This window comes from Pelobates fuscus, chromosome 6 (genome assembly GCF_036172605.1).
Source record: "Pelobates fuscus isolate aPelFus1 chromosome 6, aPelFus1.pri, whole genome shotgun sequence".
In the NCBI taxonomy this organism is placed as follows: Eukaryota; Metazoa; Chordata; class Amphibia; order Anura; family Pelobatidae; genus Pelobates; species Pelobates fuscus.
The window spans coordinates 148,941,500-148,966,977 of record NC_086322.1 but is presented as its reverse complement, the minus strand read 5'-3'; the positions used below and the strand labels follow the sequence as shown (position 1 = coordinate 148,966,977).

At 39.9% G+C, this 25,478-nt stretch overlaps 1 protein-coding gene across 2 annotated transcripts; it reads right to left on the bottom strand.

Annotated features, from left to right (window-relative positions):
- Window positions 1-11,116: 11,116 nt before the first annotated feature.
- SPRY1 (sprouty RTK signaling antagonist 1) lies at window positions 11,117-16,428 on the bottom strand. 2 transcript variants are annotated; one of them, XM_063460068.1, is made up of 2 exons: window positions 15,745-16,428; window positions 11,117-13,349 (listed from the first exon to the last, which is right to left on the bottom strand). In XM_063460068.1, the coding sequence occupies exon 2, from the start codon at window positions 13,292-13,294 to the stop codon at window positions 12,335-12,337; it is 960 nt and encodes a 319-aa protein (XP_063316138.1). In that variant the 5' UTR covers window positions 13,295-13,349; window positions 15,745-16,428; the 3' UTR covers window positions 11,117-12,334. The 2 variants fall into 2 exon arrangements, with proteins under 2 accessions (XP_063316138.1, XP_063316139.1); XM_063460069.1 differs by lacking the exon at window positions 15,745-16,428 and adding an exon at window positions 14,696-14,782.
- Between the last annotated feature and the right edge of the window lie 9,050 nt (window positions 16,429-25,478).

The following is a 25,478-nucleotide window of genomic DNA, read 5'->3' as shown; positions in this document are numbered from 1 at the left end:
TGTTGCAAATGCTTACAGCTGAATCCTGGCTATTTTTTATACTTTTTATTTAAAATTGTATACAATGTAACATTCTTCTTTCACTGGGTAAGTATATTAGTACTTAGGCAATACTGTGCTTTGGAACTTCAGCACTTCAGCACTTCAGCACTTCGGAAATTCAGTAATTTTGTAACTTTGGGACCTCGGCAATTCGGACATTCGGAAGTACCCGAATGTCCGAATTTCCCGAAATTCGTCCAAATTCATATTTGGACCGAAACGAATTGCACATGTCTAGTATATACCCCAATAAGGTGCAAGATTACATTAAGAGTCTAGAAACCTAGCAGTAACAGTGCATCATGTGCAGAACTAAGAGAATTCTAAAAATTCTGAATATGATGAGTGTTGCAATCCACTTTTAAAAGTAAGTATGGCAATTGAATCAGAGATGGGTATAATGTTCCTTTGGAGGTAGTACACAAGCAGTCTATATAAGAGGCAGACCAAGCTGACGTGGCTTCATTCATTAGAAAAAGGAAGATTAAATACATTTGTGCAGGCTAATAGGAGTTCACAATATTTTGTTAAAGGGACACTGTAGGCACCCAGACCACTTCAGCTAATTAAAGTGTTCTGGGTGCTGTGTCCCTTTTGCACTTAGTGCTGCAATGTAAAGCAGTGCAGTTCCAAAGAACTGCCATGTTTAAATTGTAGCTCTAAGTCTACCCTCTGTGGCTGTCTAACAAACAGCCACTAGAGGGCTTCCGGAATCCAAATGGACTTTTGGTCCGTTATCGGATGCTGGAGGTCCTCACGGACCTCCAGCTTCAGATTTTCCCCCATAGGAAAGCATTGAATAATGATTTTCTGGTGGTTTGGGCTCTAACCAATATGGCCACTTAACTTGTGAGGTCTGTTGCAACTGTCCCCTGTAAAGCGCTAATACCGTAGCCACAGAACTTAAAATGGAACGTACCTGTCGCCTGTAGCCTACCCAGACCCCGAGGGGTTCCCAGTCTGGGTCTCACACCAGACCCATGGACGGATTTCTTTGCACGCCGTCCGGCGCATGTGGTGGTGGGGAGAGCCAGCCTCACCAGCGGCTCCGACCTCACTGCGCTCGACAGGATTGGGTAAGAATTGAGGACCATGGCTGCCGATCACTAAGGCTTGCAGCTCCTCACCTCCACAATTCAAATAACGGTGTGGGCAGAGGTGACAGGCCTGCAGACTGAGGTAACCACACAGTAGGGCCACATCCATACACTGGAACGCTCGGCTGAGGCATTCGGCACGTATCGCGGCCTCTGATCCAGCAGTGGCCCGCCAAGGTGGGATGCTGCTTGCCATGAGATGCCATCTGGAGGACTTAGACAACAGAGGCCGGCGATGTAACATGAGGGTAAGGAAGGTACCCAAAGTGGACGGGGAGGAAAATGTGGAAGAGACGCTCTCCGGTCTCTTCAGGGTGCTCCTACCGACCACTGCGCCAGCACAGTTTGAATTTGAGAGGGCCCATAGGGTTGCAAGACCGCGCACGGATTATAACGTACCCCAAAATCTTGTCTGCTGCAAGAACTTCTTCCCGCTCAAGTATGCCATATTGAGGAAGGCCCGTGATAGACCTACATGTGAGTACCATGGAGCCCAGGTCTCCCTGTACAATGGCCTCTCTCCTCTTCCGCTTACAGTGCGGCGTGCGCTGAGGCCCGTGACTACAGTCTAGCGGGACCAAGTATGGCTTCCCGTTCGCATTGTTGGCACGACATTAGCATGGCTGGGCCTCCGTACGATGGCCAGAAAAGGTTCCTTAATTCCTGGAAGACATGGGATTACCTCCCACTGATGTAGTCAACTGGGTGCTGGGGCACTTGGAGCAGAGGCCTCGGCCACAGAGAGCTCCCCGGTGTCATGGCAGTGGACCCCCGCCAGGCCTTCCGCCCCGAAGGCGCCCATGGACAATAAATCTTCAGGGTGAACTCCACCTGCCTGACCCTACCTACACATTCATGATGAACACCCCGATCCTGAGTTACAGCTTTCTACCCCTCTTTCTTTTTCTCTTGTGGTGACGTTTGGCAACATTTGGCTGGGGAACATACACCTCAGGGGGACACTGCCTGCATTAATTTTTTGGGTGGCGGGTGTTTGGGGACTATTCATCACTTACCCTCAGATTAGGCCTTCCTGTATTCTGATGGTGTCTTGGACTCTGTTTGCACGCCCTCCTTTGCTATGCCGGGGGAAGCCTACTATGTTATAGGGAGGGGTTGCCTTTCTTCCTTTTTTTTTCTTCTTATTAAATATTGGCAGTTCTGTGGGCCTACACTAAAGGGGTCACTGTTTGCATTCTTATGTTGGGTGGGGGGCACCTGGGGGTTCTACACGGCCCACACTCGGGTTGGGCCTTTATTGCTCATCGGCAGACTGGAAGAGCCTTCGTCATTACCCGCGAGCCTTCCTCTCTGAGCCTATTACTCTGGGTTTTTTTTTTTTCTTTGGGTGGAATGTTTGGGACATGGCAGACTCCTCACACTGAATATGGCAGTGATATATCTGGCCTACTTGTGTTTCTGAGCATGTTTATTGTATGTTTCTGGTTGCGGGAGAGGGAATGTGAGGGGTGCGCTTGCAACCTCCATGGTGAGGAGGTATGCCCACTATGATTCGAGTATAGCTGGCGGATGCTAACTTAAGTTCCCCACACACTTTCCCATGTAGAGGTCACTGGGGCCCTACTCGGGGAGCAGGGATCGTAGTGCCTCTCTTTTCGTATAAGGGAAGGGAGTGTTAGACCATGAGGGGGGTAAGGAACGGGACACGCTTTTATAGACGAATGCCTCTCTCTGGCGTCCACTTTTATTTTCGGCTGGCACTTTTTCTTTTCACTCTTTTCTCCTCTCTCTACTGTACTCTCTGTGGCTTCCCTGGTTGCCCTCAATTCTCCCTCTTGGAGGTTGGGCGCGATCAGGTTACCCTTCTACCATGTTTCCCTTTCTCCTACTTTTCCTGGTTCCCGCTGGGGGAGGGGGGGTTGAGTGAGAGTGTGTGACTTTGCTTGGTGTTCCTTGGTTGTGTTTGGACCCGGACCGTGCGTGAATATGGCTTATCGCCCGGCTCCTTTGTCTGTCCTAACCCTGAACTGTTGAGAGTCTTCAGGAAAGACCATGTGTCGGTGGCACTCCTACAGGAAACGCATTTTATGGAGAGGATCCCTGAGGCTTTCTGATTGCTCTTACCCAACTATCTACTTTTGTAATCACCCCTCAGCCCGTAAGGCAGGTGTAGTTTTCATACTTACAGCAGATCTGCAGTTTCGGGAACTTGGGTGAATGGACGATCAGGACGGCAGGTTCCTTTTCCTAAAAGGCATTATTGCAGATAAGACATCCACTTTCGCTTCTCTATATGTCCCCAACTGTAGTCAGGCACAGTTCATCAGCAGAACTATGGTTAAATTGTAAAGTTTTGCGGAGTAAAACCGGATTGTGGGGGGGGACTTTAATGCTCCTCTTGACCCGCTACTTGACTCTTCCTCCAGCCACAGCTGCATTTCTCAATAGCATATACGTTCTATCCATAAAACTTTGAGAGATATGAGACTGGCAGATTGCTCAAGGTCTCTCCATCCGGACGTTAAGGATTATACACACTATTTGGCGTTACATTACCAATATTCCCATATCAACTATGTGTTCATGCAACAAGAGGGTTTGTCCCGCCTGCTGGGTGCGACCATTGGACTGTCAAAAGGGTCTGACCATGGCCCAGTCCCAATATCGCTTGAATCGTTGTTTTGGCCTTCCACATGGACGTGGCGACTCAATGAGTAGCTCCTTATGGAACCTCCTGTTAGGGAACAAATTCAACAAGCCATGGATCTCTATTTTCATGAAAACGAGACCCATAGGAAAGCATTGAATAATGCTTTCCTGTGGAGAGGTCTAATGCGCGCGCGCCCATTGCCGTGCACGCGCATTAGGTCTCCTTTGCCGGTTGATGACAGTGGGCGTGGAGCGTGGGCGGAGCCTGATCCAGCGCTGAGGGACATCAGCGCTGGATTCAGGTAAATGGTTGAAGGGTTTTTAACCCCTTCAGCTGCGTGTTGGGGGGGAGGGGGGGGGGGGCACTCCAGGAAACTATAGTGCCAGGAAGACGGGATTGTTTTCCTGGAACTATAGGATCCCTTTAATGAAAATGTAATAACAAGGTGAGCTGTACAGCTTTCAATACAAAACAAAGAAATATATGGCATATGTTATCTAATACAGGATTTTAAACGAGAGACAGAGAATCTAGGTAGTATAATTTGTATCTTTTGCAGTTGTTTATGCATTCAAAAGGAGGGTCATTTCAACCCTGTTTTGATTTTTACATAAACTACATAAAAGGCATGTATAAATGACCATTCTTACACTATCCAAAAAGTTATTAAATGAACTACAACTATAAGTGATTTGTGATGATAAACAGTTGTTAACACAAGGATGATTTCATATTAATAATACATTACATTACATCATGACAAGGATATAGTTCTGTTAAAGACAAATACGCACATTAAATCCAGCTGTAAAGCCAAGCAGGGTGAGATTTGTCAATATAAAACTGGTATAAACAGCTATTTTTGAGTTTGATTGGTATCCATATTGATGGCTTTTGAACTTTGCCTCAGAATAGCACCCGGTTTTGTCTTGATAAATCTCTCCCAATATCTTCAAATATGTGTGTTCCGACATTGTGTCCTTAAAGGTACACAATATAGTTTCCTTACTTTCCTTGTACATGGTATTACAACTTTACAGTATTACAGTATATATTGATGATGAAAGAAAATAATGAAAATTAGCAGATGTGTTGATGTAGTCTGTCATCCAATTAACTAGTCTACATAATAGCATATCACAATAGCCGGTTTGTGGACCTTTCCTAGATATTTAGTCAAATAATTGATCACATTTTACATTCTGGTTACTTAGTTTGAGTATTTTATATAATGCTTCCAAATACCCCCCTCGGTGCACGGAGTCCTTCTGTACTAGATGTGATAAAAACTGATTTAACGTTCACTCAAAAAGCTGAGAATTTAGAAATGTATTGGGAGTTATTCACTAAACACAGAATTGCACCGATATAAAAACCAAATGATTTGGGTAAAACAAATCTCCAAATCAGCCACACTCTAAGCTTGGTAATTTTATTCTAAAATGTACAAATTTAGTTTTCAATTGCCTATTTAGTGAATAAAATGTAATGAGTTTGTCAAGGTGTAAATTCTCGGAATATATTGTCCCAATGACAGACGTGTTTCAGGAGACATTCTTGCTGATTTCCTACCTCTGCAGCAGGTGGCAGATGTAACATCAGAAATCTTTCAATATTTACCAAGTACACTTTTTTTACACATATTACATGGTTTAGTTCCTCTTGCTTTTGTTTCACCTTCACACTTACAACTTTGTATCTGATTTAGCTACGCTCCTTTATGAAAAACGATAGGGACCTTCCCAGGAATATACATCTCCAAATCAATGTTTACACAGTTCCCTCAATTGCAATATGTTTGCTTTGTGAACCTCACTAGAAGCTGCTGCTTCCTAGTACGTATAGCATTGGTAGCGCCACTCTGTAAGTCAAAATACATCCATGCAGAACGTGCTGCACTGTGCAATGTTAAAGGGGCGCACCACTGCCCAAAACCAAACGAATTTGGCATGCATATAATTATACATGAATTCATTGGGGGGATATGTAATAACAGCTTGAAAAAGCTGCAGATGTCTTTTCTGCAGCATTGTATGTTTTCTCTTTTTTTCGGCACAGAGTTTCAGTGATTCTTATTAAGAAGTTTCTTATGTTGAGGTGTGAGCACGCGTGGTGAGCCACAGGTGGTATAAGAACCACCCGAAAACACAGAGGTAAAATTAGCTCTTTGAGACAGTACATATTTAGAGTGAGTTGGGGTAGAAAGCAAGCACGCTCTAGTAAAACACACGTGCTGAATTAACGGAACACTACAGGGTCAAGAACACAAACAAGTATTCCTGACCCTATAGTGTTAAAGTCACCATCTAGTCCCCCCAGGGCCGCCATCAGGGGGTGACAACAATGATGGTTGTCACGGGTCCAGCGGTCCTGGGGGCTGGGCCCCACTTTCCCTCTCTGCACACATAGATAGCTAATATCGCGATGTGTGCAGCCGTGGGCCCCCGGCTCCCTGTTACCGCAGAGGGGGCCCAGCACACTGCTCTTCTCCTCTCTTCTAATAACTCTCGCAAGACCCGGTTACCATGGCAAAGCTCTGCAGGTCTCGCGAGAGTTATTAGAAGAGAACAGGAGAAGCAGTGTGCTAGGCCACCTCTGCGGTAACAGGGAGCCGGGTGGCCCCCCCCCATGCCACCGGACCACCAGGGATCGTGGAATCTCCCCCCTACCTGGACACAGGTAAACAGGGAGGGGGGAGAAACATTTAATTTAATATACACTAACACAACACAACACACACTGCATACACAAACACAACACACACTCTGCATACACTAACAACACACACACTGCATACACCAATACAACACACACACTGCATACACTAACACAACACACACACACACACACTGCATTGAACCAATGCATCTCTATGAGGAGAGTTTTAGTGGCTCCATGCAGAGGGTGGAGACACTGAATGGCACTGCCCCTGGAAGCACCTCTAGTAGCCATCTGAGAAGTTATCACTAGGCTGTAATGTAAACATTGCATTTTCCCTGAAAAGAGTGTTTACAGCAAAAAGCCTGAAGGGGATGATTCTACTCACCAGAACAAACAATAAGCTGTAGTTGTTCTGGTGACTATAGTGTCGCTGTAATACATCTCCACGAAGAGCGTTCAGCTGCGTGGAGACGCTGAATATATAAGTTGCACACTGAACATATGTGACTGGCACTATAGGTGGAACTAAGCAGCAATGTCAACGCTGCCTTTTCTCTGAAGCTGTAGCGGTTCTGTTGACTTTAGTGTCCCTTTAATTATGCATTTTTTCATTGAGGGTGTATATCAAAACAGTTTGCAAAAGCCGTAGTTCTCTTGCCTGTTGCCTCCTCTTCTTCCCCAACCCAAACTTTCTGTGGCTGTCCAATCACAGACTGCCCAATGCAGCTCAATGGGAAGTCTTTGTAAGGTAGGTGTGCTCTGGACAATTGCCCGCTTCTTTTATTTAGCTCCACTGAGCAAGGCAGTAACAGGCCTTGTTTTCTGACAGCTTTGGGGTGTACCAAAGTTTATTCATAAAAGTGCCCATTTCTAATAAAAACTGCACTTTTTGTGAAAATGAAAAAAAAAGACAATTCTCACTGTGCAAGCGTTTTAGAGGTCTCTTTAAATCTGAAATTCACTTTCAATTCACAGTAATTCTCACTTTAGCGAATAACCCCAAAAATATTACTGTACAGTGGGGAAAAAAAAAGTCTAAACAGAGTATCTCTGTAAATACATGGGGAGCAAATTATGCAAGACATGCTACAATTGGCAGAAAACAAAAATGGGAGATTTGCAGAGATTATAAGGTTTCAAAAGTATCACTAACCACTTTGAAAATGTATGTGTATATATAGATATACACACAAGCTAAGTCTGTTTAATGAAACAAATCCATATACCTCATACCAACTTTGAATCTTGTTCCAAAAGCGTTTATCACATCTTAGTTTAAGTGTGAACCCTAAAAAAAAAATAAGATATATATATATCCCTGTTTACGGAATCAGAAACAGGGGGGAAAATATTCTATAAACACTTAGTAAACTTTTATTGGGTTTTATTTTTAGACCTGTTTTACGTGGTGAAGCAAGGCAAGGCACGCTACTGGCAAGTTATATTATACAGTAATTATATCACTTTTTCCACATTTCTTTAAAGGACGTCCAGGCCAGCTGTATTTTGAATCCGTGATGCAGGTTTTTCAGGTGTGCGCAAATCTAAATAGCGAGTCTCAGATTAATTTCAAAACCTTCCACTCAGTGAAAAACCAACAACACTGAGGTTATCGGTAGGAACCCAGGGACTGACCATGGTTAAAGGAGTTAGACCAAATTGAAAATGGTGGCATAAATCGGCACTTTATATACTGGCACACAGATTTAGAAATACTGAAATTACTAAAAGATAGGGGGAAGAGTTAAATCCATTATATTAAGTTAACAATATAAAAGGGATTTGCATGTAAACATGCCTGCAAGCTTTTACACACGGTCAGAGTAAAACTTATCAAATACGAAAATGTATTGTATTTAATGCATTTTTTTGGTCAGGCAGCATTATAAAGATTTTGTTTCTTCTTCTTTTAAAGAAACTGAAGTCATTCAGGTCAACAACCTTCTACTGCTTAAGAATGTAGGCGTACCCAATAGAAATGTTTGCTTGGCAAATTTATGATGACAGATGCAGAGGTGATAGTATACCAAATCACTCTGTGTGAGGAGGGGAGGGGAAGCACATTTGCCACTTCAAGTAGAACATAGGAATTTCCATCCGGGAGAGGGTTCCTTCTTCACAGATATAACAACCTACAGAAAACCAAACGCTCTGTATATGTATTTTGACAAACAGGAGCCAATCTGTGACTGTCTCTCGTTTAAGTAATTATGTCCAAGTCTAAAGAGCACAGTGTTTATTAACTAAACTGAGAATTTGTGAATTTCCAAGGCATTGGAGCACATTTAAGACTAAAATTACTCTACAAGTAAAGCGGAGTTCAGAGAGTTTTTCCAGTTTACCCGAGTGCCATCTAACAATATCATTACAGCTTATAACTTAGATCAGTCTAAGTACGGTCACTATGCTAGCACAGATTTTAATTAATGAAGGTGCAATATAAAAACAGTTTATTCACAATCAAAAGACTGTTACATGTAGAAAAGTTATCCTACACAGCTATAGTCATTTCACCGTTTTACCTAAAATGTCTCTACAATTCAGTGTATAGAGGACAAACTCCTGCACGTAACTGACAAAAACAAATTATTGCTGTACCTTCCAAAAGCTGGGTTTTACAGAGAGGGACTGCTCTTACATAACCAGTTAAGAGCAATGCATAGGTTTTTAAAGTTTTAGCACATTTTTAAAGTTTCCTACTTTAGTGGCACTTTTGACTTTGACATAAAACAATAATAGTAGAGGGGAGGAAACAACTTCAAAAAGTTTGGGGAAATGTTTTAATGCTCATAGCCTTACAGTAATCAAGTCAAAGCGCCTGCATGTTGAGGTAGCACTAGGAAATATCTGCAGAACTTTCCTCTGATCACACACACACACACACACACACACACACACATACGGAAAAGTTACACACATTCAGATATGTTCGATTTACTAGTGAACCAACGGCTTATTTCCTTAAGGCTGCAGAGAACACACATTTTCTGGAAAGTTTTTTACTCTATTCATATCAATTCTAATTATTGTCAAGGGGGAACAGAACACAGAGAAGCAATGACACTGGATCATTACTTGTACATTTATTCAATGGCTTAGCAAAGAATGGGGGATGTTGGAGCAAAATTTGCCCGTATACAATTGTAAGTGTGAAAAAAATAAATTAAAAAAAAAACAAAAAAACACAGTTCCGTCTTTTACAACACCCAAAGTGCTTTGATTAGAAGTAGGATATTTTCATAGTAAAAACACATACTGCAATCAAAAATCTGCAGAGCTGTGAAAACCCGGTTTGTCCCCAAAAACATCTGGCAATGCTGATCTCCTCAAACATGCAGCTTTTCTGATTACCTACTTTCTCTTAAGAAAAGTACAACCTTGTGAAATGTGATCTATGCAACTTGAGACGGCCAGCTCCACCCAGTTCGGAGAATCAACAAATCCACATATTGTTTTGAAGCAAGAAAACCGATCATTCCACTGGCAAACAGAAGAAACCTCCTTAACTAGTTATAAAAATGAAATGTGTGTTACATTTAACCTTTCAGTGGTTACAGAGGTATGCTGCCTTCCAGAGCACAGCACATCAGAATCCAACTGGCAACAAACCAGATACAAAATCCATTAAGGGTCACTTTTTTTAGCCAATCAGATTACAAAATCTACTCAATCCCTTTTCCTCTTCCAGCCCATAAAAGGGGCCATTTCCCAAAGCTAAAATCCTGTAAGTAATTAAACAATTAGCTAGGTCAGACATCGTGGGGGACTTCCCTTACTTTAACTTAACCTGGCTGAAACAACACATAAATAACAACCAGAATTGTAAAACACGCAACAGACAGAACTTGCTGGCAAACTAGTTTAAACTCAATTATCAAGCATTTTACAGGCAACAAAAAAAATAAAAATAATAAGCAGAATTCGGAGCAAACTGTTGGAAAAATCCAGTTAAGGAGTTAACACACACTCACTTGCCATGACATTTCCAATTATATAGATTTATAAATGTTTAAAAATATATATATTTTTTTACATCCGACTAGCATATAGAACAGCTAAAAAGTGTTGCACAAAGCTAGACAAACATGTGCTATTCTCAAAATAAACGCACAAATTCATTTCTTAGAAAACCAGAAATCTAAACGTATACTTCTTACTCGTTGAATAAAACCGCACCTGGAGAGAAACTACAAAACCAAAAAAAAAATCTCAAATAGCATTCATGACACGAGAAAAGACTAGGTTTGAACATTCCCGCTCTGAAAGCTTAGATCACTAAACAATGAAAATGATTGCAACACTCAAAGGTTAGAATGTAGTCTTTACATAACTGCAACTGACCATGTACATATAGCACAAACATTCTTAACATTACAAAAATGTTATTTAGAAAGACTTGTTTATATGTTATGGTGCAACAGCAAACTCTACATCTAATTTCAGGATAATATTCACAGAAATGGTTCTACAAAAAAATAAAAATTATAAAAAAAATAAAATTAAAAAAAAAAACACTACTACGTGACAGGCATATTGCAATATTAGAATGAATGTGGTTTATTATTCCCATAGCTTTAATAAAATTACATGTACAAATAATTGAAATAAATATTAGGTACCTAAAAGTTAAATATGATGGGGGGGGGTAAAAAACATTATGCATTAGATCTTTTCATCATGAAATAATAAAACAAAGACCAAAATGTAAAAGTTAAAATACATTTTAATTAAATTAAAAAATTCATTTTGAAATATATGCTACAATGTGGAACAGGCCATATCTGTGTGAATATTGACTGAAAATAAAGAAATAACAGACACATTCATTAATTATTATATTTTCCGCATTATAGTTAGATATGTACTTTGTGTCACCCTTATTTTTTCAGTAAGTATTGATACTGTTATATTCAGACAAGTAAATTTTCAACTGTCCTTTGTAATAAATATCATAAAATAATAGATTCACATAATAAATATTTTTTTTTTACAATAAAAAAAGTTTTAAACAGACCTTTGTTTTAAAAATAGTCAATATTCAACTTTGTGATTTTATACATATAATATACAAAATGCCAGGTTGTGGCTAAGGCAATTAAAACACATACAAGGAAAAAAAAAAGTCACCACGTAGAAACACAAAAAACTCTTCGTGTGTCTAGGGTGAAAGAGCTTATTTCTTTAAGGCTACTATTTTTTCTGGCAACTGAAAAAAAAAAAAAAGAAGAAGAAATGAAAACTTGAGGGGAGGGAAAAAGTCCTTCAACAGAGAAGTGCCTCTGCCTATATAATACATTTAAAGTAAAAAAAAAAAAAAAAAAATATGTACAAAAAAAAAATGAATAATACATGAGAATAGTTGTAGGAGGGGAAGTAGGCTAGAGAAAAGGGGATTACTGACCAATTCCTTCACCGAAAACTGGCATCAAGGACATAGAAGAGCTACAAGGGTATTTATTATGGGGTAATTGTAGGTCTCTGCTGGATGTTCAGATCTTCCTTTAGGCCAGTCTTTGTAAAAGGATTAGTTAGTAGTTTTTCAGGTAATAGAGTGGGGGGGGGAGGAGGGGGAGAGGAGGTTGTATTATATTTCTGAAAGGGTAAAAAACAAAAAACAAAAATGGGGGGAGGGAATGGGTAAAGTTAGGCTAAGTCAGAAATTAGGCACAAAGAAAACCACTTAAGGTGTAAGGCATGTTTATCCTTTCAGCCAACCACAATAGATTGTATTAACGTGAAAAACGCCTAAGCAACACGTTAGCTCTACTGATTATACTGGGATTCTGGTAAAGAAGAAATTGGAACCCTTATAAAACAAGGAAAAGGAGGTATTTAGTGGGATGGGGGAAAAAAAGGATCTGTATGTGTGACCAAACACAGCAAATAGTCCATAAGGCAGAGACGAAGGCTCCCTCATTCAAAGTCAGGAAGGCTTGCCCTGGCCCCGGGGAATATCGTCCAGTTTGCAATACACAGTATTTGAGTTTTTACATCGGCAACCAGGGCGCTTAACTCTGTCGTAACATCCTCGGCAGAGTTTTAGGCATCCTTTAGCAGGAGGGTAGCAAAGCAAACACGGCAGGAAAATTGACATTATTCCCATGCACAGGTATCTGGAGCAGCAATGTGACTGGGTACAGGAACAAGGGTTATCCGCACACGAGTCCCCCTCATCGTCATTTGAACAGTGATAGAAAAATCCTTTGACCAGACACATGCAAGTGCCATACTCCACCATGCTCTCAGCTGAGCACAAACATTGGTGGTTGCAGGCCAAACATGATGGCAGGGTCCTCGGAGCAGTGCAGTCTGCACACTTGCACTTCCCACACTGTTCACAAATGAATCTGTGCTGAGAGGAGTCAATTTTCACAGAGCTCTTAAGATCATCTACAATCAAAGATGAAGCCTTGGGCTGCATTCGAACTATCCTATCCATCCGGTGTCCCAAGCCTGGTCTTGGTGGTGGTGACTGTCCCAGAAGTTCTTGCTCAGAGGAGCCACTATTTGTGCTTCCGGAGCTTGCTGCACTTCCAGTGCTAGTAGACCTGCTCAGCACAGGAGCCCGCCCATTATATAGGTGCCCAGTGTGAGCCAGGTGAATAGGTCTGTGCTCATTGTTATTATTCACATTAATTGGTATAATCTCATGAGTCCTCTCCTGCTTAGTGTGCCTTGGTACAATCTTGGGTCCATGCTTCCTCACCATGGATGGACCTTCTGTGTACTCATTCCTGCCCCGAATCGCTTTGATCTGGTCCAGGGATAAAATAGCAGTTGGTTGAACTTCCCTCTCATATTCCAACCTTTGCCTGCTGTCTAAAGAAGGCTGCTGAATCACAATTAATGAACCGCTAGGGCCATGTTGAATTGGTAGCTCCATCTGTAGTGATCTCGACTTCTAGCATTCAAAGTGAACTTGGCATGCATCTGAAGACCTGTAGAAAGACCAAGAAAAAAAAAAATATTTTAGATGCATGAAGGACATTACATTTTATTTACATTAATGTGAACTCCCATTACACATGTGCACAGTACACCATGACTACATGTCAATATTCAAAAATTCTATGTGCAAGACCATCAGCTTCCTCGGTTTAAAAAAGTTTTCTTGAAATTAAATATCTTGCAAGGTTTGAAAATCTCACTAAGTCTAGATAGGCAATATTTTTACTCTGTATAATGTATAATTATATTCAATAAATGCTGTTGCAGTAACTCACAAAGCTGGCTTCAAATAAAAAGGTATTTTTACTGGCAGAATTATATCTATTTCTGCATGACCCAACTAGCCCATAATAAAGCAAAAGCATCCAGATATAACATTACAGTGTGCCAGAAACAAAACGTGCATACTGTATATACACATTTTTTTTAAACAACTTGCAACATAATACATTGCTTTGACATTTAAAAGAAAGTAGATTTAAATACTAAAAAAAAAAACACAAAGTTGTAAAACACAATATAAATAAGAAGAAAAAAAAAACAACCTTTTGTTGCAATCCAAAATACTTAACAAGCAGAACTACAAACATTAAGGCAAAAACTGTAAAATTGAGGCAAAATGTGCTGATTTCAGAAAAATACTCAAATTCAGCTGTAGTCAGTTTGGCTATTACTGTTTGAAAGTTTGTTTTAAACCCACTAAAGTTTGGTGCTTAGTTAGTAAGAACATTTCTTCCTTCCCCCCCCCTCATAACATACCTAAAAACTATTTTAACCCCACAGATAAAATATAATTTCAATAAAGCAAGACCACATGATCGATTTTTAGAGATTATTAATAGTTTGATCAGTTGCCTGTTATGCTGAAGGGCTCCTTTAACATATATTAAACAATTGTGCACTTCCTAAAACACAGTGCATTTGGGTATAAACAGCATCACAACGAACATAAACCTCAGTTTAAGCAGCATTAAAACGTATCAAAAAGGCACACACATGCTAAAATGTGTAAAGATCAAACCCTGTGTCAACTGATCTGAACAAGGATCAGAATGGATTAAAAGTCACAACACGAACACGTGCAAAGCAAATAGTGTTAAAACATACTAATCATGCCTGGGAACCAAAAAAATAAATAAAAAACCTTACAACTAAACGTTTCTTCAACACAAAATATGCTTAACTACACCTTTGAATACCAGACAGAAAAAAACATTAAAATAAATATTGGGCCATGAAGATCCAGGGACACTATAAAATCTGCATAAACTAAATAAGTGCAGAGGGTTTGAGAACGCTCAGGCTGGTTTTCAGAGTAAGGGAAATGGCTCTTTACCTTTAATGATTGTCAGTAGATCTGGGGAAATATGAATTGATAGAAAGGAGCAGGATCTCCCGAGGTAGGGGAGGGAGAGAGACAGAGAGCTCTAATAAAAGGAGGGATGGGGGGGGAGACAGAGGAAGGAAAAAGTTATGAATGAAACAACCCCTTGCTGGGAGGAGGGAGGGAGAGAGCTGAACATTACCGCAGGGGGGCGGACTTTCCACTCATCCCTGCTACAGAGCACTGTCTTGTCTCAGACTGGCTCCTTGCGCCCCAGAACAGTGCACACCCACCGCCTCTGTGTGCCTGGCTAGATGGGCATCATGTGCAAGGTGTTAGAACACACTCACAGTGCTAGCCGGAGGCTATTTACTAAAAGGTTATGCGTCACATGCGAAATGTAGACATCAGTCCAAAATAAAGAAAAACGAACTCTTACATTTCCTTCTCCTTGACATATTTCCCTATAGTGCGCTGCAGTGCATGTTTTACACAGCTACCCAGAACCAAAGGGCTCAAATTATTGGGGATTTGAAAGTGAAACAATCGCCAATATACCCCGCAACGTTGCGTGAAGTTTGGGAAACACAAAATACAGAACAAAAAAAAAAAAAAAACTACAAGTTATTGGGGTTACGCATAAAAAGTGATTGTGGTGTTAGAGTCCTAAAAGTGGAGCAATCAGCATTGAAATTCTGTTTGGTTTACATGGTGATTGCTTCCGAATTATTCTTTACATAGAACTCCCAACGTTCTATCCATGGATTAGCCAGCCACACTGTAACCAATTGCGATATAAAAAGCAAGACTGCTCTCAAAGGTGAGCAGTTACCCTGAGAACACCTGTCTCCAGTAATGCTTTTACTGGGGCCCCTTTGCTTCGGATAATCAGGGAGTTATATTGTACAGCACACTGGTTATGCATGCAGTATATTAGCAGAGAGCACCTCCACAGCCCCTTGTGTTTTTCGGACACCAAAAATAATTAGCACCTGCAGGCAGGATCATGGGGTTCTAACACGTGCACAGATGATAGACACAATCTGCACGGGGGAACTCACCTGTGTGCAAGCAGACACCAGAGTCAAAGCCATGCAGTGCAGTCCTACGGTTACTGTGCATGGGACATGAGGCGTGTCATATCCCACCAGCTCAAACCCTCCATCCAAAAAAGCAGCTAAACAGCGAATCCAGAGTGCAGCAGTGACAGCCAGAGTCTCATCACAGGGTAATCCATCCAGAGAGCCCACTTCCCGCGGTAGGTAGCCACACGGCTGTCGCTGTAGGTCTGGTTACAGGTAACAAGCAGAGTCCGTACACGGGTGCAGGGCGATCAGACAGGCAGAGCAGCGAGTCCTTGTCAGTGCAGCTAGCTCAGGGTCCGTGTTGCTGTTGCTGCATGCGATGGGAGGAGGCAAAAAGAAGGAGGGATCTGGGGTGCGACACTTTTTTTAACTCACATACTTTCCTCGCCATGTAAATCCAAACGATCACCCTTATGGTTTTTACAAATTAAAATATAAAGAGAGATGAGATAAATCCCAAATGTTACTTCCCCTCCAAGAAGAAAATGAGGACAGCAACGTTATAGTTATAATAATAATCCTCAGGTTGGCGTGTGAACGCCTCTCTCCAGCATGGGCAGAGAATGGAGCGGAGAAGAATAGTGATGAATGAGGGTGTCACCCTGCAGCAATCACTCACAGCTCTCCCCCCCCTCCACACTACAACCTTCCACGCCTCGCGCTCTCCTGCCTCTGAATGAATGGATTCCTGGAACACTGGGTTTGTTCTGGCCGAGCCTTCTGATTGGCTGGCAGTCGCAGAGTGGAGAAGAAGAGAAAAAAAAGAAATAATAAAAAAAAAAAAATAGAACGTTGAGCGGCCACGCCGGCATTGATTGGTTAAGGGGGGGGCGCGCTGCCTGCAATGGCGCGGGTTGGACATTGGCAGGAGAGGGAATGTGCTGCAAGGTGTATTGCTGGGGTGGTGGCTGAGAGTGTAGGGAGTCTGTCTGCGACAGCGTCATATACTGCATCAGGGACATTATCAGGAGTCTTTAAAACGTATTGCAACATAGTTTATTATATCAATGTTCTATAGACTTTTAGAAATCAGAATATATATTAAAAAAAAAAATTGTCCAGCACAACAGTTTATTTAATCCACCCTGCAACACTCGCACTTTAAAAAGCAAGACATGATTACCTGTAGCTTTCCTAGAGCGCTGCTATTAAATAACTTGCTATTAGGGGATCTGCTTGGATTGAATAGTCAGAGATTAATTCGGATTCAAAGTTCTAAAGTGGAGCAATCTGGAAGGAAAGCAATGCGGATTGCGCCATGCTTTATAGAATCACTCTTTAAACATACAGTATTATCCGGTAGTTTTATTTTTCACTTGGAGTTTGCGTGTGTGAGCAGTCACGCAGTGTGAGTAGCAGGCTCAGGTGGGTTGCTGCTCGGAGTGCGTGTTGCAGGGTTGGCTGGATGGAGATGTGCCCACACTTGTTGGAAGTACGAGGCTGTCAGCTTCTGTTTGGAGTAGCAGTCGCGTTGTTTCCTTAGGGAAGGAAGAGCCGTGACCTGTCCCCGGAGGGGGGGATGGGTGTTGGTGAGGCTTCCTGCAGCAGATTCCTACATATCACTTCTACTAGTAATTAGCCAGCAGGGCTGGGAATCCGTCCAGATCAATTACCTTTAACCCTTTATGCATTGCCTCCAAGGCGGTAATTTAGGCTGGAGCTCTGGGGAAAAAGTCTGACCTGGAAGCCAAAGAGTTAAATGGAGAGAAAAAAGAAAGGGGAGAAGGGGGGCAGCCGCATATCCGCTTTGAATATAAATGACCTATAACAATGAAAAGGTTGTTTTTGTATGCACAATCCTGCCATCTACATGCGTGTCTCTCTAATAATAGCCCCCAGGGTGGCAGACTTTAATGGGCTTCTCAATCTCAGTGACAACCAAGCTATGCAGGAGGATTGCTTAAAGCTTTAGAAGAGGCAACAAAAATGGAGATCCCGAACTACAACATCGGATGGCAAAGATTTCTAGACCCCTAACACTTGGCACAACTACATCTTGGCCGCCGTATCATTAGAAGACAGAGCCCAACGTTACTATATAAAATGTTTATTTTTCAGATCAAAGTGCCATGTGCTAATTTAATCCCATTGGGTCCAGGTTTCAACTCGAGAAATGGTTTGCAAAAACATAGATTGCAATAATTTGCAAAAACATAGATTGCATCACCCTGCAGTAATACGACTGTTCGCTTTTACAAGGGTAATCGTAAACTCTAAGCGTGTTTTATGAATGGCAGTCAGCACTGGCTGATTAATAACTGCTATCAGGAAGGATCATTGTTTTTCATGAAACCACCTTTGTACCTTAACATTTATATGGTTAATGATGTGAATGAATCCTTGGCGTTCTTCTCTTTTTTTTTTTTTTTTTTTTTATGAATGGCAGTCAGCACTGGCAATGTTTGATTCTAGGCAGATTATTAACAGCCATCTGGACCTCACTCATTTTTGCTTGTTTTTGTATTAAAACTTCCACCTATTTACAGCATTCCATACGAAACCCTCTTCTACTTCAATAAGAGAGCAGCTGGCATTAAAATATAAATGGCCCACTCCTTAGTGATGGTATCAGTGTGTGTGTGTATATATATATATATATATATATATATAATATAATAGGATGAGGATTGAGTGAAGAAATACATCCTTCCTCTTGTGTTAATGCGATGATACCTTGCCCTGGAAGCTCCTGCTGTGATTGCATCAGGAGGAAGGGAAACATTAACTGCATGGGGTGTAAAGTGCACCCTGGGGCATTAATCAAGTCCCTTTTTTCCTTTATAGGGTGAAGAACTGGACATGTAGCTCTCAAAGCTGTAAACAGGAAGCTCTCTCCACGTGTTTTTGCAATTATTGAGCAGAACACATGCAACTGATTGCACTGAGGACCCCTGGGTATGTGCTTAACCCTTGGAGAGCCGGCACAATTTCTACATTGCTAGGGTTACACTTTGTATGAAGTTTTTTTTTTATTTCTGACTGCTCTTATAATAAGCGATTTCTCTTAATGTCATCATTTGTTATTGGAGGGTGGTGTGCTGCAAATGTAAAGATACAAAAATAATAATTTTAATAACACATTGTGTACAGCATGTGATAATGATTCTGTACAAGATTAGGATTCTAGTTGAACCTTTAGTTTAATTCTTGTGTGCTTAATATTGTACTAAGATAGTATTTATTCCCCCCCATGATTTATTACCCTTCCAGCCTATATCTTGACACCATTTCCAGCAGTTAAAAAGAACAGATCAATAATTATTCACTGTCTATCCCAGGAGGACACATTATACTGCTGTCCAGATGGTTGAGCCAGACCCAGCTGCCTGAGTGTATTGTGAAAGAGGAAGCCGCATATCCGGGTCCGTTTCAATGTGAAATCCTATTCTTAGGCAAAGGAAACCACAAGTGGGGTTAATCACCGCACTCCACTTCCTGTTTCATTTCCCAAAGACAGATCCATGAGTGGCTGCTTCCTAAATATCAGCTATAGGCAACACTGACTGCCTGAGGAATGCACCAAAATAGCCAGCAGGAAAAATATATACAGACAATAATAACATGCCACACAGTATGGGTCATTGTCACCTGTCTGTAGAATATTAGCTTTACAAACTAAGCAAATAAACAAAGGAAGGATTTATTTACACTAGCATAAATTTTGTGTGTGTGTGTGTGTGTGTGTGTGTGTGTATATATATATATATATATATATATATATATATAGTGCATTTACCAAGCAGTATGTTGTGACTTGATTATTTAGTAAACTATTTACTAAACTTTTTTGTCCCTGATTATTTACTAATACAAATGGGTATAAGTTTTGTTTTTTTTATCCCTAACAGTAAATTGCAGTAAAATGGAAACCACAACAACAAAGCTGTGTTCAGAATAATCAAGTTGTGAATATAGTTGAGTGTGAGACTATTTTGCAACTTGCTTAGTTCAGTTCTTATTTTGCATATTTTTATTCACTATTTTTTTTTTGTTACAATTCAATGTTTAATGAATAACCGTCTGATCTGTTTTTCTATCCATTGTGGGTTTTTTTCATTTCCTCTCATTTCATCCCCACTGCTGTGTCCAAGTCGCCTTCCCATCTCTCACATTAATTGCTGCGTTTGCTGGCATGGTGGGGTCACTTATCTCTAGTGTTTCAGCCTTTGGCAGCATGGCTCCTCCCTTTATAATAAACAAGTTTCACAAAGATGGCGATATCGACATTTGTTGTTATTGTAGTCATTCAGTGCCTAGAATAGAATTTATAACACTGAGAGCTAGAATGTTCTACAGCTAATACCTCAATTAAAGTTCAATTTGAAAGTGCAATTGTATTACTTAGCAGAGCTGGGAGAGAACGGGGATACAAAAGTATCTTTCGTTCAGGGCCATCACCTGTGCTAGTCTGAGGTCATCCTGTGAGCTGACCAACTGTCCCAGGACCAGAGGGTACAGGATGAACACAGAAGGCATGCAGTGAAAGCTATCCTTGTGCTCATCATGTCTTCATTTCATTATTGAAAATATTCAGGTTTACATGTATAAGTTCATGTATGAAGAAGTGCTGTAATTTATATGTATCATCGCAGTTCTGGAGTATTTTTATATCCTGGTTTATGTATAGCTCACTCTAAAACCTGAGGAAATTATGTGATCAGCTCAACAAGTACTAGCAGCGTGTTAAAATAATAGGATGAAGTTCTCACCAGAAATAAGGCCACGTAGAAAGACCATGCTCTGCTCTGCCTTTACCAGGTTTAATCCATCCTTTAAAGTATCAGATGTCTCCAGCCATGCACTCTTAATGCCAGCTTATTTTACCAGGTGCTCTTAATAGCGCCAACTCCTAAGCAAATACTTATACAAAGACTTATGTAATTACCCCATTCAGTACACTCACTTTCTAAAAATAAATACCAGTACCTTAATGTTATGCAAAGTGAGTGATATGTAAAAGGTACTTTAGGCATGAGACGTGCAGATAGTATGTGAATCAAATCAGGAAAATATGCTAATTAATCTTTTGAATTTATTTTATTATATATTTATATCAGCTTATCATTCATTTAAAGACTGAATAATTTAAGGAAAACACAATATGATTTTTCTGATATTGAAATCCATTTCGGCAATCCACTACTCCTGGAATGCAATACATAACTATGTTTGGGGTACTGATTCCCACACCACCAGCACAGTATGTGACTAGAAAGCTACATACAGTAAATATGGTTGCTTGAATGAAACCAGGCATCTATATTTGAAAGTGAGAAGCATTCTTTTATCTCTATGCCCCTTTTCAACCATTGGCAATGTTGGGGTACCTTCTAGATTCAATGCTAAATTCACATGGCAAAGATGATGCATTGAGGAGGTTTTAATAACTTTGGTTACTAGTGTGTGCATATGCACCAGGTTCTCTTGGCTGAACTATTGTAAAATACACTGTAGGTTTTATTATATTTTACACCATTAAATACTGCCTTAACAGCTGCTTCTGTGTGATCTTTGCTTTGCTCTGAAGGCATCACTATGAAGAGGGCATCAGGGACCAAAATAGATTGTGTAATCTGCAGGGCAGTGACTAACAAAGTATAAAATGTTCCATACTGTGTTAGTGATTCCCCTCTTTGACTAATACAATAGTAAAATTTTCCTAGCCATAATAACACATATTTATAGATCATCCAGTTAGCATGCCAACATTAACTATGTTGGCATCCGGCACACTAAACATAAACACAGTAGTAGCACGTCCACTAGGTGGTGTAATTCATCATTATCAGGCTTATTAGGATTCAAGCACAGAATGTATAATAAAGGTTGACAAGCTAGGTGTAGTTATTACAGTGTTAGACATGTAAGGTGTAGTTATTACAGTGTTAGACATGGTACTTCTGGCCCTGCAGGTGTTGTGATCCACAACTCCCAAAAGTCTAATAAGCAAGCTGAGCAATGTAGTAGCTGTACCATAGAGTGTCTGGAACAATGGAAGACACTTGTATTTAAATCTAGAGGTTTAAGTGGTATACGCTGAGCCTGTGAGTCATAACATGGGCTGAATACATTTTCCACTTATGCTAAAAAAAAAAAAAAACCCGGGTTATAAATAAATTTCTATTTTTTTCAATTATTAAATGAATATTCCAAGACATCATAATGACTACCGTCCACTTTGACAACTTACCGGTGCCCCTGCCATCTCCTCAGGAACCAAGTTGCAGATTCTTGTTTTTTTTTGTACTTTTTCAAGAAAATAACCAAACTGGTAAAGCAGTTAAAAACCTGCAAATATGAACATCAGCCCTGGTAGTGCCTCATACTCAGGATATGCCTCATAGATTATTTCAGCGCTAGTACATGGTACTAATTATACAATACTTATGTAAGGTGAATTGCACAGTTTAGGTATACAAGACGAGGAGTCAGTGAATGTATGAACTGAATCCTATTTCCGTGCCCAGAATCTAAACTGACTTACACCTTGTGAATATTGCATAGTGTATATCCCATTCATATAAATGTTTGCTCACGACACTGTACTGCTTAACACCTGATACGTTGTTTATGCTTTTTTTTTTTTTTGTAATCCAATCCAAACTTGAAAAATCTAATAAATAAAGATTGTAAAAAAAAAAAAAAACCTGCATATATATATATATAAACTGCATATATATATTAAGACCCCTGGGTAAAAACAGAGGGGTGACATTTATTTCAGACTCTTTAATAGTAAAACACAAAATGCATTCTATTTAAAAATATGAATTGTGTTGAGTTATAATTTTGTTGTTACATTTTTCCTATAGAAAAAGCATGTATAGGATAAATTGCAAAAATAGATTAAATTACAGAATGATTGATATCTACCTCTCGGTTACCATATTTCTGTTTTCTTTGCCTGCTCTGCATGGGATATTTTATCCTGATGTCTTTATTTGTGAATTGATCAACAAAACAGTCTTAAAGATTTGACCAAACTAAAAAAAAAAGAAATATGGAATTATAAAATGAATCCTAATAATCCTATCAATAAAGTATATGGGAATGTAAATATTACAGTGTATGGAACAAAATGCATTGTCATTTTTGTGAAAACGTGTCACTGGTCCTGTAGTTTTACAAAACAAATAAAATGTGACACCAAACAGAGTACACAGCAGACACAAATCTTCTAATAACACAGATAGCCAAACAAAGGGCTACAATCCACTACAATTTGTGTTTCCTGTGTGTCTTGCTTGTGTTCAACATTTTTATTAAACTGTTTTAAATGACCACTTTGACACTGAATTCTACATGTTGAGCCTTGAAATAATATTTGCAATTATTTGTGACTTTTAACTGCTAAAGAGTGCAAATAATGAGGCATGTAAGGTATTTCCAAAATCATGAGAAAAAAATGATCTATTTTTGGGTGTGATTAATTAGCCATATTTATAATTATTTTATGTACCATATTTCCCAACATCTAAATGAACAAAGAGGGACACTTGTATTTTTTTGGGTGTGGTCAGGGGCAGGGCTGTTTAAATTTTAAATACATAAATTATTATTAGTAACGTAGAACTAGAACAATATATCTTATTTGCACAGACTGATTTCTAAACACATTTATTGTTGTTTTAAAATCCATTACTGTGAGTAGTATTGCTGTGGAGCTCTGTGATACACTTTTTACACACCAATAACACCAATAACAGGGTTACTCACTAAAGTGAGAATTCAAAGTGAATGTCAAATTTAAGGCCAAAGTAACCAAACTGGAATCATAGCTGAATTAGAGAATGCTTCTGCTTCGGGTTTTTTGACCTTAAATGTAAAATTCACTTTAAATTCTTACTTTAGTGAATAACCCTCTATGATTATGCAAAAGTGGGGCATTGGGGTAAAAAAGAAGGATAAGGGAGTATGGCGCAAAATTAGGGACTGTCTCCTAAATAAGGAAACTTGGAAGGTATGATGTATACCTGTAGGATTTCATTTAAATGTGCACTTTATCATACACGAAAAGTAGATCGAGAACAGAAATACCTGTAACACCCCTCTCCATGTTTGAAATTCTTTAACCAGGCTAATTCCTGAATACATTCATTGTGGTTTAGAGATACCTAACAGTGAGTCTTACTGCTATGGATCTCTGTTATACACTCAGACACACTAAAAATTCCAGGCTCCCCTGTTCAGTGCATTATTTGCTGATGACATCATACATTCAATACAGCTTTTTTTTTTTTTTTTTTTTTTTTTAACCAAAAATATGATTTAATTGCAACATGGCCTACTCCGCACAGAAAACCTGACAGATTTTCAAGTGATAAATAGATAAAAAAATACATGAATTGGCAAAATAATTTAAAACCAAGTTAGGCAAACAACATTGATATGACAGTACTAAATTTGTTCTCTAAACACTGACTAAAAGTGAATTGAACACCGAATTGACCCACTTAGGTAAAAAATAGCTGATTTTGAAAAGTTCCCCTATATTAGCTACAAACATTTGGCTTGCATAAATGTGGCAACATTTTGTAATCCGATCTTTAATTCACTTCAATTCAGTGACTAACCAGTGTTTCTAGGGATTTAACACTTAACTAAACTTTCATGCGTATGAATGTATCTACAGAAGAGGTTGAAAGCTCTGTACACTAATTAATGTGTACAGCAATTATACTGTATCTCATAAAAACACCACTATTTTTTAAACTAACAAATGGAAAGTTATTGCATCTGCCCTAAACACAATCTGGAGCTAACCAGATAATCAGTGTAGCCAGTGGGGCTATGACCTTACACTAAAGTCTTCGTTACTTCAGATGATTGTGTGTGTAGGGGAAGAATGTCTTATTAATCACAACTAATGCTATAATGTTTTTCATTATATGAGGCAATGCTCCTTTGGGAGCCTTGTTAAATGGTCTCCTTAGGATATATTTTCCTGTTTTGAATATTTGGGAAGATCTCCAAAAGCTTCTTTAGAGCACAGCACTTGCAAAACTGTATATATATATATATTTTTTTTTTTTTTGTATTTTTTTTTTTTAAGGTCATGTTTGCTTTTATTTTTCCTTTTTTTCATTTCATGAACTGGTTCACACATTAACCCATTGTTGACAGCTACCCTTTTAATTTTTTAAAGATTTTTTTATTTTAGGTCAGATAAACAAGGCGTTACAAAGGTATGAGAACAGTGAGAGATTACAATTATTTTTATGCCAACATACATACATCTTGGTGCAACATTGAGTGTTCTTTGAGGGTTTAGGCTTGGAGTCTAGTGGCTAAAGAGTGTTCCCAAGTTTGGGTTGGTGCCTCGTCTTTTGACCCTGGTGGTTCCTTTGGGGGCAAATAGTCTGACCAGGGTTATGGACTGACATGGGTTGCATCGAGTCAGACTCTTGGGGTGTGTTTGTTGTCGTGTAGGTGGAGTTTCAGTGATCGGTGTACATCGTGTGTGGGGGGTTGCGATGTGCTTGGGTAGGATGTTGCTATGTGGAAGTGGTGTGTCTGCACCTCCAGTTGTTTGACGTTTTGGTGTTGGGAATGTTGAGTGCTCTGGTTGAGTGTTGGCTTGAGGGGCAGGAAGAGGTAGCGAGGGTGGGAGAGGAGGGAAAGAAGAGGCGAGAAGGGGAGAAAAGTAATACAAATATTAGAGAGAAAAGGTAGTATTGTGGTAAGAAGAGAGAGGGGGACCACACGCCCAC